General features: G+C 47.6%; 1 protein-coding gene across 5 annotated transcripts; it reads left to right on the plus strand.

The window, feature by feature from the left end:
- Window positions 1-50: 50 nt before the first annotated feature.
- PHF10 (PHD finger protein 10) lies at window positions 51-15,930 on the plus strand. 5 transcript variants are annotated; one of them, XM_058669355.1, is made up of 12 exons: window positions 51-596; window positions 2,688-2,794; window positions 4,819-4,949; window positions 5,452-5,535; window positions 6,246-6,379; window positions 6,469-6,618; window positions 7,060-7,169; window positions 8,380-8,533; window positions 9,878-10,033; window positions 14,360-14,468; window positions 14,726-14,914; window positions 15,747-15,930. In XM_058669355.1, the coding sequence occupies exons 1-12, from the start codon at window positions 327-329 to the stop codon at window positions 15,830-15,832; spliced, it is 1,680 nt and encodes a 559-aa protein (XP_058525338.1). In that variant the 5' UTR covers window positions 51-326; the 3' UTR covers window positions 15,833-15,930. The 5 variants fall into 5 exon arrangements, with proteins under 5 accessions (XP_058525338.1, XP_058525777.1, XP_058524860.1 ...); XM_058669794.1 differs by having other exon boundaries at window positions 5,458-5,535; XM_058668877.1 differs by having other exon boundaries at window positions 422-596; window positions 5,458-5,631.
- The last annotated feature ends 959 nt before the right edge of the window (window positions 15,931-16,889 follow it).

Raw genomic sequence — 16,889 nt, forward strand, 5'->3', positions numbered from 1 at the left:
GTGGGAGGAGAGGGCTGACGTGTGGAGGGGCCGGGCCGGGGGCCGGGGAGGGGGCGGCGGCGAGCCGGGGCGGGGCGGGGGCCGAGGCGGCGGCGGGCTGAGGCGGGCTGAGGCGGGCTGAGGCGGGGCGCGCCGGGCCGGGGCTGAGGAGGACGCGGGGCCGAGCGCGGCGGCGGGCTGAGGGCGCCAGGGGCCGAGCGGAGCCGCGGGCGGAGCGCGGCGGGCCGCCGGGGCTGACGTGAGGAGCGCGGTCGCCGCCGCCGCGCCTCCTGCATCCGGGCCGCGCTCCTCGGCGCCCGCGGCGGGCGGGCGCGCTGGCGGCGGCCATGGCGGCGGCGCTGGCGGGCCGCGGGGCGCGCGGCGGCAGGGGCCGGCCCCCGGGCGGGCGGGCGGAGGGGGCGGGGCCGGGGCGGCGGGCGGCCCGCGCGGCGGCGGCGGCGGCGGCGGCGGCGGCGGCCGGGACGAGGAGGCGGCGGCGGCGGCGGCGGCGGCGCGGGGCGCTGGGGCTCATGGCGGCCGCGGCCGGGCCCGGGGCGGCGCTGTCCCCGCGGCCGTGCGACAGCGACCCGGCCAGCCCCGGAGCGCAGTCCGCGAAGGTGAGGCCCGGGGCGGCTGCTGGCTTCCCCGGGAGGGGCGGGGGCGGAGCGGGCCGCTGGCCCCGGCGGTGCCCCTCGGGACGGCGGAGAAAGTTCCGCGGCCCGGAGCGCGGTGCCCTTCGGGCGGCCCCCCGGCCGTGCCTGTTGCCGCAGCAGCCCGCGTCGGGCGCCTTCTCCGCTAGCCGGACGCTCAGGACGGAGAGTGCCTCGGATGTGGACCCCGCGTGGGGTGGGACGCGTCCCGCGCGGCGCTTCTCAAGTTGGCGTGGTTTGTGGGGGAGGGGGACGGGTGTGACCCCGAGCTGAGACCGGCCTCCCCAGGCTGTCCACGGGGTCGCCTCCTGGAGCTGCAGGCACCGTGTCCCCAGCTGACCCTTATACACCCGGCCCTGGAGGTGACTGCCGTGGGCCTCCGCTGTCCCGCGCGGCCCAGCTCCCGAGGTCACTCCGGGTTCCCCCGACACCCCGCGATCCCAGTTCCCCCACATACCCTGATCTCCCCCACAAACCCCCTACTCCCAGATTCCCCCCACGCACTCTGGATCCCCCCACACCCCTCCTGGATCCCCCACACCCCTTGCTCCTGGGCCCCCCACATACCCCTTGATTCTGGATCCCCTCAAACCCCCCCCCCGGGCCCGCACACAACCTCTACTCCCGTGGCCGCCCAGGTCCACACACCCTGCTCCCCTGGCGCGGGTGTGCAGCAGCTGGGAGAACTGCCTGTAACTGAGGAACACGTATGCAGACTTCAGTGCGCCTGGGAGCTTGGTGGCTTCCCCTAAACCCCAGGTTGGAGAGCTGCTGCAACTTGACTCTCCAGAAAGGGGCAGTTTCCCAGGGACTCTGCCTTTTTTGTTGCTGTGTGGAGAGCCTAAGCCATTAGTTGTGGCCTGCGCGTTTTTTGATACTCTGCCTTGAAAGTTTAGTCCGTTTTCAGATGTTTCAGTTACTCATCCAGAGGAGGTTTTTAAAACAAATTGATATGGAATTTCTTAAAGTAATCACAGGCAAGCAAGAAAAGCTGAAAAAGAGTGATGTGTGTGTGTGAGATGCTGAGTGCATTATCACTGTTGGTTGGGAAGCTGTGTTCTGCCAGCCTGGGTGCTGCTTTTCGAGGGTGCGGAGCCTTGAGTGGGGTGCTAACCTGGGAGGACTGAGAGGGAAGGGTTTTGGGTTTCCCAGCTGGTAAAAACGCTGGGTGAAGGGCCCACGATCCTAGTTTTGATCTTTAGTGGACAGGTGTTTTGCTAGTCCTTGGCCCAAGTGCCGCTTTCTGTGTATAAACCACTGATAGTCACCTTGGTTTTCCAGAAATTCTGGGGAGAGTGAGCACCACAGGCCAGTGGGCTCCCAAGTGAGGCCCAGCAGGCAGTCGCAGCAAGCTGGCCACTGTGGAGTGCTGCTCTTTATTTGGTCAGGACTGTGTTTTTAAAAGAATTGTGTGAGTATCAAGCTACATTGCTTTGACTTGCAAGAGAAAAATGATCTCTTGCTGCCTTAAATTTGGACTAGTGTGCAGTTAAATCGGTTTCGGAAGGTTGGTGCCTCACCCCGTCCTTTGGTGGAAGGACTGGTTGCCATAGCCTGGATGGTCTGGTACTGTCAGTAATTGCAAGAATAGCAGGGCTGCCTCTCTGCTTGTGTGTATGAGTATTACAGACTGATGGCTTTTACGAGGTTGTATTTTTCCTTTTGTGAAATAGCGGTGTGGGTTCAGTCCTTGTACTCACAGGTCCTCTTCGCTCCTGTTTCTTACAGGGATGTGACTAAAGGCGGCTGCATGGTCATAGTTAGACCTCTAAATTCAGTTCAGTGATTGAACTATTCCTATGTCTGCCCCCCAGCTTATACGGGGTCATGCCATAGTGTTCTGTCTAGAAGCACAAGACATTTGCTGAGAAAGCAAAAGTAAGGTCAGATTGATGGTTTATTTGGGAGTTTTCTTGTTTTGTTCCTAGTTTTGTTTCAGTTTGCGCTCACTCCAGATGATTAGCTTCTTAACAGGACGTTAACATTTGTGTTGTTGAGACTTTGTTCTTGTTGTTTATTCTCTAATGATGACTGTTACTGGCTTTTTCAAATATACAGGATGACACTGAAGATAATTCAAATGATGGCACCCAGCCGTCCAAACGGAGGCGGATGGGCTCAGGAGACAGCTCCAGAAGTTGTGAGACTTCAAGCCAAGATCTCAGGTACTCCTTTACTGCTTGCTACTCCAGCTGCGCAGCTGTGGCCAGGGGCTATGGAGCATTTATAATGTTTTCCTCCTCTTCATAATGTGATGGCAAAATTGATACTGAGAGCCACTGAGAGCGAGGGAATAAAATATATCCTAGTAAAATAGGTAAAATTTGCCAAATTAATGGTTTTTAGGTCTACAATCCAGTGGCGTTAATTAATCACTAATGTTGCACAGACGCACTTACCAGCTGTTTGCTAAACTTCTGCTGTCCCACATAGACCCGCAGACATTCAGTGGTAACTTCGCTTGGTGTCTTCCTGCCCCTGTAGCCTGGCAGCACTGTTGACGCACCCAGGAAGCCGAGCTCTCAACAGCTGTGCTCTAGCTTGTCATACTGCATTTGGTGTAATGTCGTCACGGCTCTTGATGTGCCAGCGTATGTCCCGTCAGAGCTGTAGTGGCACTCTCCAGGCTGAGTCCTGTCCCCTGCAATGTTCCGTGCTTTGTTCACCCCGTCTCGAGGAATGCTGGGGTTGCGTCTACGCCTGGCTGTGCACGTGGTTGAGTCAGCCTTTGGGGAGCTGTCGCGCTTTTTCACACGGCTTTGCCTGCCCATCAGCTTAACATCCATGTAGTTGTGGTTTCCTGTTTTGTTTTAGTCGTAGTTGTCCTGCGAGGTGTGAGGTGTTGCATTTCCATGGTGACTGGTGATATTGAGCATCTTGTGCTCACCAGCTATTTGTTTACGCTTGGAAAAATGCTTCAACAAGTCCTTGGTCCATTTTTCATATGGGTTTTGTATATATACGTATATGTATTTTAGCAGTTCTTTATATATTCTGGACATTATTTCCTTTTCAGATATATAATTTGAAAAATGGTTTTTCTTACATGCTTTAGTGATAGTGTCTTTTGGTGCAGTTTTTAAAGTTTGATAAAATCCAGATTATTTTTTCTTTTGTTGCTTGTGGTTTTGGTATTTTGTCTCATAATACACTGCCAAATCCTAAATCATGAAGATTTACTGTGTTTTCATCTAACAGTTTTCTAATTAGCTCCTGTTTGGGTTGTTGATTCCTTGAGGTCATTTTTGTTTGTGATTTAAGGCCAGGGATCACCTTTCACATTTTTGCATGTGGCTTTCCAGTTTTCCAACACAAGAATTGGGAACACTGACCTTGTCCATTTCTTTTTAAATGAATAGTTGCAGAAAAGAGCGTCATGTTTCTGCCTGTCCCGTAGAAGTGGGCCACCCACAGCTCCTGAGGGCTGTCCTCAGTGCAGATGGACTGTGCCCTGGAGCACAGGTCATCCTGGCTCGTTTCCCTGCTGAGCTCTGCCTGCCCAGCTGCTCAAAACTTGTTAAGAATGAGACAGAAGCTGGTCACACTGGGGGATGACAGAGGAGGACTATTAGAATGTGTATGGAAAATGCTCTTTTGTTTGGGACTCTGGTTTGAGTCCTGGCTGTTCTCCTGGTCCAGCTCCCTGCTAATGTGCCTGGGAGAGCAGTGGGGGATGGCCCCCAGGTGTGTGGCTCCCTGCCACTGCGGGCCCAGGCCTACCTGGATGGCCCTCCAGCCTTCTGGTTTCAGCCTGTCCCAGCCCCAACTGTTGGGGTTCTTTGGAGAGTAAACCGACAGGTAGGGGAGCTCTCTCTCACCTTCTCTCTGGAGCTCTGCCTTTCAAATCAAATATTTTTTTTAAAAAATACAGCAAAAAACCCTGCATGGTTTTCAATATTTGTGATAAATTTCTTAAATTTAGTTAGCGTTTTGCACAAACATTTGGCACTGCTGTCCTAGTGCCCATGGGCCCATGATACAGTGGAGGGCCGCAGCCCGCCCGGGCATCGTGGGCCCCTTTCACTGTGTGGAAGGCTTTGGGCTTTGAAACATCAGGTGGTTGCTTCTCTGTTACCTGTTTTGTAATCTTTGATATTCATGCGAAGTCATAACAGGCAAAGAATTTTCAAAATAACCTCCAGGGAAGAAGTAGCTAACGTTTGCTGACGTAATGTACGCTTTGCACCAGCTTCAGTTACTATCCAGCGGAAAACCTGATCGAGTACAAGTGGCCGCCCGACGAAGCCGGCGAGTACTACATGCTTCAGGAGCAAGTCAGTGAATACCTGGGTGTGACGTCCTTTAAGCGGAAGTACCCAGGTACTTCAGTCCTCGTGTGGGAAGGGGTGGAGTCGAACTCAGCTGAGAAGCTCTTTGTGACTCTGTGGTACATTTCGAGTTCCCAAGCTTTTGGTTTCTCTGCCTGCTCACTAATGTGTTCTTACATCTGTAAACTGATTGAAAAGTGAGAAAGGTGGCTTTCTGGGGGAAGTTTCACAAGAAAATCTCTGTGGCCGTGATTTCTTTTTTGAGCACTGCTGCTTGACTTTGGGCTGAATGCGCAGCTGCCGGAGCTGAGGGCGGTCTCTGCCGGCCTGTCCTGCACAGCTGTTTGTACTTGCTTGTTTGGGTTATTCTGTTGCCAGTTTTACTTCTTGAGTTGATGCAGAGCTTGAGTAGTCGCTTTAATAATATTTGAAATACATAATGAAGTACTTCTGAAAAAAATTTTTAAGGTTTCAGAAGTTTTATCATGCCTGCCACTTTACTTTACTGTTATTAACGCTCTTCTGTTCTTTGTTGTTATTTTTGTTTTTTTGAGATTTAGAGAGGCGAGATTTGTCTCACAAGGAGAAGCTCTACCTGAGGGAGTTGAATGTCATCACGGAGACTCAGTGCACCCTAGGTAATGAGGATTCTTGCGACCTCGTCAAGCCGAGCATGTGTGAGGGGACACCAGAGCCGCGTGTCCTCCAGAGCATTGATCAGTGGTGGAAATACGGTGAACTGCTTAAATTCTAGATTGTTTACTAAAATGCAGAGCTTATAATCTTTATATTCTCTAGCAATATAGAAGCCTATATTCCATAGCAATATGATTTTTAAATAATTTTATGGAGCTATCAAAATATTTTATGTGCAAACTTTGTAGGTTTTTTTTTTTTTTTTCAAGATTTTATTTATGTATTTGAGATGTAGAATGACAGAGGGAGAAGCAGAGCACTCACCCATCTGGTTCACTCCTAAATGGCCGCAGTGGCTGTATTTGGTTCAGGCCCAAGTCGGGATCCCAGAACTTCACTTAGGTCCGCCATACAGGTGCAGGGTCCCAAGGCTTCGGGCCACCCTGCGATGCTTTCCCAGGCCCTAAGCAGGTAGTTGGATCAGAAGTGGAGCAGCCGAGACATGAAATGTTACTCAGATGGGATCCCAGTGTTTTGCAAGGGGAGGATTAGCTAATCGAGCTATTGCTCCGGGCCCTATTTTCAGATGTTTTAAAGTATTTTCCTTTGACTGTTTGAAAACCTTTTAAATGAGTTTGAAAGAGAAGCAAATTGAAAGAATGATTTTGTCCCGTCATCGTTAAGAACTTTACTTTTTATTTGTCTGTCATAGGGTTAACAGCGTTGCGTAGTGACGAAGTGATTGATTTAATGATAAGAGAATATCCAGCCAAACATGCGGAATACTCGGTTATTCTACAAGAAAAAGAACGCCAGCGAATCACCGACCATTATAAAGAATATTCTGTGAGTTGTGGGGTGACCCACTGCTTTTATTTGGGTCTGGGCAACTGATATTTAATACAAGACTTTGAAATATGATGTTTTTATTTCAGCAAATGCAACAACAGAATACTCAGAAGGTCGAAGCCAGCAAAGTGCCTGAGTACATCAAGAAAGCTGCCAAGAAAGCAGCTGAGTTTAATAGCAACTTAAACCGGGAGCGCATGGAGGAGAGAAGAGCTTATTTTGACTTACAGACACATGTAGGGTGATTTAAGTACTGTCGTTTCTGGGCCTGGGCTGTGGCTTTTTACTGCTTTTTGCCTGAGTTCTTTCCTGCCCCAGTTTGAGCTGTGGTTTGTAATGAGTCGGTAGCCTCCCTCTGCTGTTTGCTGCTCACCCCGCCTGCTCTTTAGTGTTAAAGCATATGCGTAGTCCTTCAGCTCTTGCTCACGTCCTGCTGTGTTGAGTGGTGAGCGTGAGATAGACTGCACTGCTGGAATTGTGCTTACAGGGAGGGATGGCCAGAGCGGCCCCGTGGAGACAGCACCGAGTCTCAGGTTATGGCCCTGTTTTGCTTCAGTTTGTAGCTTTTTCACAGGGGAAGGATTGATGCAGTTGAGAGCAGGTGGGGGTTGCCGTCCCAGGGGAATCCCGTGATTCCCAGTGTGGAGTGAGCCCTGTTCCCCTTTATGTTGGTACAGGTCATCCAGGTGCCTCAGGGAAAGTACAAGGTGTTGCCCACCGATCGGACGAAGGTCAGCTCTTACCCAGTGGCTCTCATCCCCGGCCAGTTCCAGGAGTATTACAAGAGGTATTCGTCAGCTTCGATTACCTTTGCTCTCGCTTTGGTGCTTGCTCCTGTCAGCTCGGAGGTCTGTAAGCACGCCCTAAGCCACTGCACAGGGTGTATGGTGGGTTAATCTCATCTGATTCTCTGATCAGGAACAGTTGACAGATTTGGGCTGTGGTGTCTGCTCCCCCAGGGCCTGGCGCCTCCCTGCTCCCAGTGTGAGGGACCGGTCAGCACTGGTGGACGAGCTCAGAGCCTGTGTTCTGACAGATGCTTTTGTGGGTCACGTGTGGGCTAGAACGGGCTGAAGATACCAGGGAAGGAGCAGGTGGCTCTGGTCCATCCCTGTGACCGAGAGGCTGCTCCCAGCCTGCGTCGTACTAAAAACTCAGGGCTGATGGGTCATGTTGTATTCACCTGAGCTGGGAATTATGTGTTCTTAGGGACAGAACATAATTTTGGGGGAATAGAATTTAAACTAGAGTACAGAATCCCTGCTGTCTGAAAGTCAAATTCAATTCATGGGCAGAAATTTCTATTTGAAATTTTTAAATTTCGGATTGGCAAGTGAGCAGGAGTCCTGTGCCGGTGTCCTGCCTCCTTTGTTTTCTGTGTGATGGCTGTGGAGGGACGTGCTGTCCCAGGCCGGTCCTCTATGAACACTTGCTGAAGGCAAGAGCAGCATGGGGGGTGGGTAGGTTTGGTCTAGCTTCAGACAGAATAGGTGATCAGTTTTGTTAAGGTGATGCTTCACAATTGGTTTAAAATAACGTGTTACTGAAAGCTATTTCTTAAATGGTATATACAACACAGTGCTGCGGTTACTACGCGTTAACTTTCCTTAACCCTCATGTTGTTCTGTGAGGCCTACTCTACTTCGCTTCTCATTGTACACATGAAGGAATGCAGCGTGGAGGGCAGCTGAGTCGACTCAGGCTTTTCACCCTTGTCAGCTGACCTTCCTTGTTTTGTTCTTTTTGGTTATTGGTTGAAGGTGAAGGGGAGAGGCATTATCTTAGGTAATAAGAAATCAAATGCTTGTTTAATGTCATCAGTTTAGTAAAGAAATGTTTAAGCTTATTCCGTCTTGGTGATGGAATGAAAAAAAAATGCCATGGTTATTGAGATTATGTGGAGTCCCTGAGGTAGTTTAAAGCTGTCTTCCTAGCCCAGCAGATTCAACCCCTCATGTTCAGTGATAAAGGAAAGTGACTAGCTTCCTGTCCTTCAGGTACTCCCCGGATGAACTGCGGTATTTGCCATTGAACACAGCCTTGTATGAGCCCCCCCTGGATCCTGAGCTCCCCGCCCTGGACAGTGAGGGCGACTCGGATGAAGCAGAAGATGGCCCAGGCGAGGAGAAGCGGAAGAGCAAAGGCGCCTCGGTGAGCACGCTTTCTTGACTAGGATGTGTCCCCCCAAAGTTGTGCTCGTTTCTCTATGGAGACATTAGAATGAATGTCCCCCTTTTTGTAAAAAGGTTTCATTTGTGTCTGTGGATAGATACAAGCTGTGTGTGGCCTTGGGTAAGTTTCACTTTTGGAGTCGCCCCTTGTTCTTGTGAACAGCTTGGACAAACAAGGGTCCTGAGTAGTTCACACTTTGCTCATCTAGTTACTCTAGAACGGAAACTGGAACAAAACAGACCTGGATCTCTTGCCACTGAGAAAATGTGGTTCTTGTGTTGGGAGAGCATGGTAACTTATGTTTCTGTTGCTTCGTTAATCTGAGGCCCCTTAGAGAAAAACAGCTTTGCTAATGTGTTGTGCCGTGAGTGTGATTTGCTCATGACTCTGTTTTTGGAGTAGCCGGATGCAGCTCTGGGGCAGTGGGGGATCAATGAACTTGGGGTGAACAGAAAACTCGATCCCAATGGCAGGCAGAGCTTGGGCTTTAAAACCTGAGAACGTGCTGCCTCTGCAAGGACCTTGTTTTCTGGTTGCCAACATCTTCTAAATCGTGTCTAATGCTGCGTAAACTAAGATGCTGTTGAGCTGCTAATGTTCACAGTGGATGAGACTGCACAACATTAGCAGGCTAGAAATACAGTTCAGAGACTATCTGATGATGTAAGAAAGTATGCACTCGCAGTGCCCTCTGGTTTTGTGTGTTAGCAAATGGAGGCATTCTAGGTTGGAAGCTGTGTATGTCTGGACGTCTGGGCATCTGGACATACGGGCACAAGGAAAACAACCAAGAGATCATTGGTGCTTCCAGTGGTTGTCTTTAGTGGCATGCTTGGGTTTAAGCAAAACAAAATTTTAAAATTAAGTGTGTTTTTATTAAGCAGTCAGATATTCAGGTTTTAAACTTTGTGTAACATGTGTGACATTATCCCTGATGCTGGGACTGTTGACCGCTGCATCATTTCTCCTGGAAGTGCAGCTTTGTTCTTGGTTATCGCTCGGGACGTACACACTTCCTCGTGGTCCCTCACGAGCTCAAGTGTGCAGTACTGTTGTTGACATAACTCAGAAAGCAGGGAATGGATTAAGGCTCGTTACTGGCAAATGGAATTAACTTTGAGCTATATTGTGTTTATAAACAGTAGGTACTATTTTTAGCTTCCCAAAAATCTCCACTGGAAAGTTACCAAATACTTAGAATGATCTGCTTGCAAATGGACCAACGCTAACCTTGGTTTTTGCCCTCTTCTTGTACTGTTCACAGTTCAGTCTCTAGTGGGTCTTAACTCCAAGGAACCTTTGTTTTTGCCTTCTGCCCTCCAGGACAGCTCCTCTGGCAATGTATCTGAAGGGGAAAGCCCTCCTGACGGCCAGGAGGACTCGCTTCCAGGACGACAGAAGCCCAAAGACAAAGCTGCCACTCCAAGAAAAGATGGTTCCAAACGTTCTGTACTGTCCAAATCACTTCCTGGGTACAAGGTAGAAGAAAAAAGCCCCTGACTCAGCTTCTTTCCTGACCAGCCTCTCTCCCTGACGTGTGTTCACTTTGTGACTGGAGCCCCGCTTGCCGGCCTCCCTTGCTCTTCTGTGCTGTGCGCCCTGCAAGCCTCTTCCTCTCTGCTTGGTTCTCTGGTGGCTTTTCTGTCACTTTGGCCATGGTTTAGCTTCTGTTCTCTCTGTGTGTATTACTTTAATATATTTTTTCTCCTTTTAAATAACCAGGCAAGTATGAGTTTTTAAATCATTGCTTCATAGGCAGAATTTTGTATTTTTCCTTTCCTTGGAGTTAAGATCACAATTGTCTCATTTTAAATATCCTAGCCGTTGGCATAGCTAATGCTGAACTGTTAGGCTGCGGGGCTGTACCATCAGACTAAGTTGGAAGTTTTTGTAGTGCCTTTCGTTAAGAAAGATCTGAGCTTATTCTGACGATTAACTATTCCCTCTGCTGAATTTAGCCAAGTCTGGGATAGAAAATAGTAAATTTTCTAAATGTTATTTACATTGTGGTGATTTTTAGCATAACCTTGGCAATTAGCCTGTATAATCTTATGACAAGGATAAAACATTCTTGTCAGCTTTGGAATCTGATTATTCTCAGAGAAAGGTAGTAGGTTGTTAGCAAATGTCACTTTGAACATTTGCTCCCTGTGTCGGCCCCTTCCCCTTCTGAAGGTTAGGTGAGGGGTGAGTGGTAGTGTTTGCATGTGGGGGCTGAAGAATATCCTACCAGGAATAGAGCTAACAGCACGGTTTATGTTTTGAGGTGATAGTGAAATGCGCAGCTCTTCATTCTGGACTGTGTTGGTGTGCTTTCTGTTGTCATGACGAAGGTGTACTGAAGGAGAAAATTTGAGTAAGGTAATTTGCTGGGAAAGGTGTTAGATACGTTGATATCTAGCTGTGTTAGAATTGCACTTGTGGTGAATAACCCAGGAAAACAGGTTGATGTGAACTGTTAGCTTCCCCACAACCTAATCAGAACATGTGATAACAGTTTGTTTACCTTTGTTTTCTTGAAGTCACAAAGCGACCTAAAGCAGTTGGTGTCTTCCGTGTTTTGTCATCAACTGGAACCGTGTGCTTGGCAGGCTTTGGCAAGTGGGAGCTTGAGTCAGTGAGGGCTGGCTGCTACCACGGCTTCCTAGGCTGCACTCTTGGGATTTTTGCACTTGTTTTTACATACATACTTATGTAATTTTTTTTTTTTTTAAAGATTTTATTATTACTGAAAAGCCGGATATACAGAGAGGAGGAGAGACAGAGAGGAAGATCTTCCATCCGATGTTTCACTCCCCAAGTGTGCCGCAAAGGGCCGGTACGCGCCAAACCGATGCCGGGACCAGGAACCTCTTCCAGGTCTCCCACGCGGGTGCAGGGTCCCAAAGCATTGGGCCGTCCTCTCCTGCTTTCCCAGGCCACAAGCAGGGAGCTGGATGGGAAGTGGAGCTGCCGGGATTAGAACCAGTGCCCATATGGGATCCCGGGGCTTTCAAGGCGAGGACTTTAGCCGCTAGACCACGCCGCCGGGCCCTATGTAATTTTTTTTAAACTAAAGATTTAAACTAGTGCTTCAAAGCAAATGAACTCCAAAGATTAAATTTCGGAAATGTAGCCTCCACGAGTGTGTGTGCTGTTGGTCTTGTGAGAGATCCAAGTGGGAGTGGCAGCTCGAAGCATGGTTGTGTTAACTCTTCACTGTAAACAGAGCTTTCAGACAGTGAGTCTGTTCATCATGGATTAAAAAAGATAATTTTGAAATAGATGTTAATACAGGTTGCGAATGAGGAACTGTTCAATTCTATCATTGACTGCAAAGTAGTATAATTTATCAGCTGGTATTTCAGATGGGAACTGCCAGTATCTAGACATTAATGTGAACAAGTTTATTAAGAGTTAAGCTGTCGATGAAAAGTATTAATAAGCCAGGATGTGCCTCCATATTAGGGTACTTCAGACTTGAAGGTCATACTTACATTTTAAAATATGAGTGTTAAATAAAAATGATAATGTATTTTGATGTATTGCTTAGTAAGATTCCTTAGTGCTTGCCCTTAATTCGTAGGACAGTATTGCTTAGGTTATATTAACCTGAAATTAGGCATAATTGTTAGGATTCAGGCCTGTATGCGTGTAATTGAAATCTATATTGTGCTAGAGCTACCATGAGGGACCCATGTAAGTGGACTGGTAGTGTGGTTTTCTCGTCAGCGTAGCTGTGTCTCTCACACACTAGGCCTCTGCTGCCTTCATCTCCGCAGGGTTTTCCCTGTTCCTTTCCCTCCTGCCCTCTCAACTCTTCTGTTTGTGAATAGAGACCAACTTCCTGGCCATGCTCATAGTGGGTGCACGGGGGTCTGGGTGTAGGCACACGGCTTCTCAGAGGGTTGGGGGCCTGAATGGGGTCCTTTTGGCCGAGTGTTGAGGCATTGTTGTAGCAAGTGTCCTGGAGCTCTCTTCCCCTTTTCTTCTCCACTCTCTCCCTCTTATGATCAAGATGAAGATGTCAGATTGGGTAAGAAAAATCTTAAGTGGTTTGACAAAACATGATTTGAGCTTGAAAGTAAACCTAGATTTTCTTAGTGTCCCCCTCTATTGCAGGTGTCATATCTAATGATTGTAGAACTTGAAGGGCACTAGAATGTGAATGACCAGCGTTGTATTTTATTTCCTTTGAATTTTGTTTTGTAAAGTATCTGCTATGAATAGTTCTCCTTAGAATTTGTTGTTGTATGATGACTTCCTGACTTGAGTCAAAGCTAAGAGAGTACTTACCGTACGAGCATTAACTTAGACAAGTGTGGAGTCAGTGGCGCACCTGTTCAGTGGATTGAGTGGTAGCTTGCTGCTGTTCCATCATGGTAATTAGCAGGTTAGATTGCAACTGAACCAGAAGAGCACTTCCTAGCTGCTTTTTACTTAGGTGCGTAGAACACACGGCAAGACCCTCACACTTAGAATGCAGTAGGAACCACAGAGAGTTGCTACACTGTAAGACTTGAAAGGTTTGAGCATGTGACACTGTCTTGTTGAGGGGAGCAGGGTGCGAAGATACATGTAGGAGATGTAGAATAGTTAATGAAAATGTTTTATATGTATGTTTAATTGCCATGATATTTATTATTTTGTAGACATTTGTCATTGTTTAGTTATTGTTTTTATTATATTTATGTGTAAGATTGATTTTTTCTAAATAAATAAGCCAAAAATTCTTTTTGAATGCCTCTGTCATCTTTTGCAAAGAAAGAGAATTTTAAAAGAATTAGGATTAAGTTAGTTAGATCATGAAAGAGGCAGTGAGATATTTCAAAGCTGGAATGTTGCATACAAAGTTGTTACTAGTTTTATTGAGAGTCCTGTTTGGCTCTGTAATTTAGGACAAATACTGAGAATTTGCCTGTGTTGGAATAAGACAGAAGTGAACATGCCTCTTGGGCCCATTTTGTTGTCCGTCCCTACTTGCTGTCTTTCCTGCTGGTTTTGGCACCGTAACGTGGGGGTGGCCAACAGAAGCAGTCAAGGCCTCCACCTTCTCTTGTAGGTGTTTCTCTGTCCTTTCCCTTGTGCTGCCCACATGGCTTCCCTGGACCATGGGTGTTTTACTCTGAAATACAAGTGGTGCTCAAAAAATAGGAGTGTATATTTTTAAGCGAATACAGTGTTTTGCTTGTTTGAAACATTGTTGTTTTTGTTTCTCTTTTTGTTTTGCATCTCATAGTGAATGCTTTTTTCTTTAATGTAGGTTCTTTCATTACAAAAGTCACACAACTCGGATTCCCATAAACATTTATGCAATGTTAACAGAATAGGAGTTAGACATTTTCAATTAAAAATGCTGATTTTTATCTTAAAAACATTTTAAACAAATAATTGTCTTAAGTATTATTATCTTAACATTATCTTAACAAATCTATTTTATGACTTTGGAAAATACCAACAGTCAATATATAAAACTGCTTAAAAAGTAAGTCCTTTCTAATAATCTTAATTTCATGTAATGGTCATTTGAATCTTGATTTTTATTTCCAGTTAATGGACACTTGACATTTTATTCTTGCTTCAAGTTCATTCATTATACAGATCTTATTGTGCACGTAGGGAGTGTAAAATGCTACATTTAATCTTAACATTACATCATGTTTACAGAATTTTAAAATGAAACCTAAGGCTTTAGTCAGTATGTCCTAATGTTAACTGACTGCTGTCAGATTCTCTCTGGTAAAGATAAGGCAATGAAGTAACAGTTCCTTTGAACCCACATAAGCTCGTCTGACACGCATTCATAGCCCTCTTCTGCCCTTCCAGCCAAAGGTCATTCCAAATGCTATATGTGGGATCTGTCTGAAGGGTAAGGAGTCCAACAAGAGAGGAAAGGCTGAGGCTCTCATACACTGCTCCCAGTGTGAGAACAGTGGTAAGTACGCCAATGTCTTCTTACGATGTAACCCTCGTTGTTTTTTTTTTTTGCTTCAAAAACTAGAATTTATCATTGTCTGCTAGACTTCAACCAAAAATTCAGTTTACTTGAGAGGCAGACAAAGTCCTTGTGTTTTTATTTCTCTGGTGATTAAATGTGAGCCATTCTTGACAACTCCTGCAGCAGCCTCCTATTTTGTAAGCCATATGAAGTTGATGTTCTTGTGTGAAATACTAACACTGATTTTGATTTAGGCCATCCTTCCTGCCTGGACATGACCACGGAGCTTGTTTCTATGATTAAGACCTACCCATGGCAATGTATGGAGTGTAAAACATGCATTGTGTGTGGACAGCCCCACCACGAGGAAGAGATGATGTTCTGTGATGTGTGTGACAGAGGTTATCATACTTTTTGTGTGGGCCTTGGTGCTATTCCATCAGGTAAAGACTTGAGTGTGGCGTGATGAGCCTGTAGATCCTGTTCAGATAGGAACAAAGTTTCCCAGGCCCTGTCCACTTGCTTTTCATCCCTACATATCCAGCTGTGACATCGTATTGACTAAGAGTGAGGTGGTGTTTTCCATGGAAGTATCTGAAAACAGTTTGTTTCAAAACCTTGATTTTATTTTCATAAGTCATTACTTAGAAAATTAATAAAACGACTACTATACTTCCATAAGATACTAAGCCAGATTTCTATAAATTGAGGCAGCATAGTTCCAGACAGCTTTTGAATGAGCACAGAACTGAATAAATCACAATAACTGGACTGAAACATTACACAGCTAGCTGTAATTTTGAACTTACTTGCATAGTTAGCCCTAACAGTACTTCATATGCCAATAGCTAAGTTTCTTGGGAATGGGCGAGCAGTTGTGGTGACTCAGCTCAGGTGTACGGTGTAGTTCACTCCTGGGCAGCCAAGTGCCGTGCAGGTATAGTTCAGCAGGGCAGTATGGCAAAAGGAGAACAAAGCTTGCAAAAAGTCAAATTCAGAGCTAGGTTTTAGTTTAGGCTTTCTATTAACTGGATTTTTAAGGTTTGGTAGTGTTTGGATTTGGGGAAGGATTCTAGTCATTTTTTACCCTCGTTTGTATGACACCGATTACAAGATTGTTTCAATGGAAGTTTACATTTTTCTCCTTCAAGAACTAGTAATGTCCTTACACTGCAAATGTATAGGAGACAGTCATGAGTGACAGATACGGAGAGCTTAAATCAGTCCTGTAAAAATAACATTTCATTGAATATTAACTAATAATTTTTCTCCTAGGTCGCTGGATTTGTGACTGTTGTCAGCGAGCCCCCCCAACACCCAGGAAAGTGGGCAGAAGGGGGAAAAACAGCAAAGAGGGATAAAACAGTTTTTGTCATACCGTAATATGCATTTATGTGGAATATTTGGTGCCAGTTTACATTTTCGTTTTTACGCTAATAAAGAAAATTTTTGAAAATAACTGTGAACTTAAAATCTGCAAGTTTATTTCATTATAAATTGTTCTTACTCTTGAAAGTAATTTCAGGTAGAAAAATAATCTATCTTCCAAGGTGTTTTTTTTATCTCAGTGCTCCCTGCAGAAACCCAGAGGACAAATGTAGCGAACTGAACACACTTAGCCGTGCCTCCATTACCTCGAACTGCCTACTTCCGCGAAGCTTTCCTAATCTTGTTTCTGGCCCACCACAGGCAGAATAACAAAGGAATTTAATAACAAGAACCTTCAATAGTCCAAGATGCTAAAAGACAAACTTGTGGCTGGAGACTGGGTTGATGCTAACTGGTGGGAAACCCTGACGCTTGCGAATGCCTGGCCAAGTCCGGGCTCAGGGAAATGTACAGAAAGCGTGATCTTGCTGAAAAGCTACACGGTCAACGTCCCGCAGGTGACAAGTTCCTGCCGCCTTCCCTCTTCTCTCGTGCGGCGGCCTTGGCGAGCTCGCAGCAGCCCCAGCACGCCCGTGGCCTCTCAGAGGGCGCCCAGCACGCCCGCGGCCTGTCCTCAGAGGGCGCCCAGCACGCCCGTGGCCTGTCCTCAGAGGGCGCCCGGCACGCCCGCGGCCTCTCAGAGGGCGCCAGGCACGCCCGTGGCCTGTCCTCAGAGGGCGCCCGGCACGCCCGCGGCCTCTCAGAGGGCGCCAGGCACGCCCGTGGCCTCTCAGAGGGCGCCGGGCACGCCCGCGGCCTGTCCTCAGAGGGCGCCGAGCACGCCCGCGGCCTCTCAGAGGGCGCCGAGCACGCCCGCGGCCTCTCAGAGGGCGCCGAGCACGCCCGCGGCCTCTCAGAGGGCGCCCAGCACGCCCGCGGCCTGTCCTCAGAGGGCGCCCAGCACGCCCGCGGCCTCTCAGAGGGCGCCCAGCACGCCCGCGGCCTGTCCTCAGAGGGCGCCCGGCACGCCCGTGGCCTGTCCTCAGAGGG

The sequence above is a fragment of the Ochotona princeps genome, chromosome 1 (assembly GCF_030435755.1).
Source record: "Ochotona princeps isolate mOchPri1 chromosome 1, mOchPri1.hap1, whole genome shotgun sequence".
Lineage (NCBI taxonomy): Eukaryota > Metazoa > Chordata > Mammalia > Lagomorpha > Ochotonidae > Ochotona > Ochotona princeps.

Coding starts and splice junctions, on each gene's coding strand:
- PHF10 (XM_058669355.1), top strand. CDS start 327: ATGGCGGCGGCGCTGGCGGGCCGCGGGGCGCGCGGCGGCAGGGGCCGG. Junction 597..2,687: donor CCGGAGCGCAGTCCGCGAAG/GTGAGGCCCGGG, acceptor TCAAATATACAG/GATGACACTGAAGATAATTC. Junction 10,034..14,359: donor AATCACTTCCTGGGTACAAG/GTAGAAGAAAAA, acceptor CTGCCCTTCCAG/CCAAAGGTCATTCCAAATGC.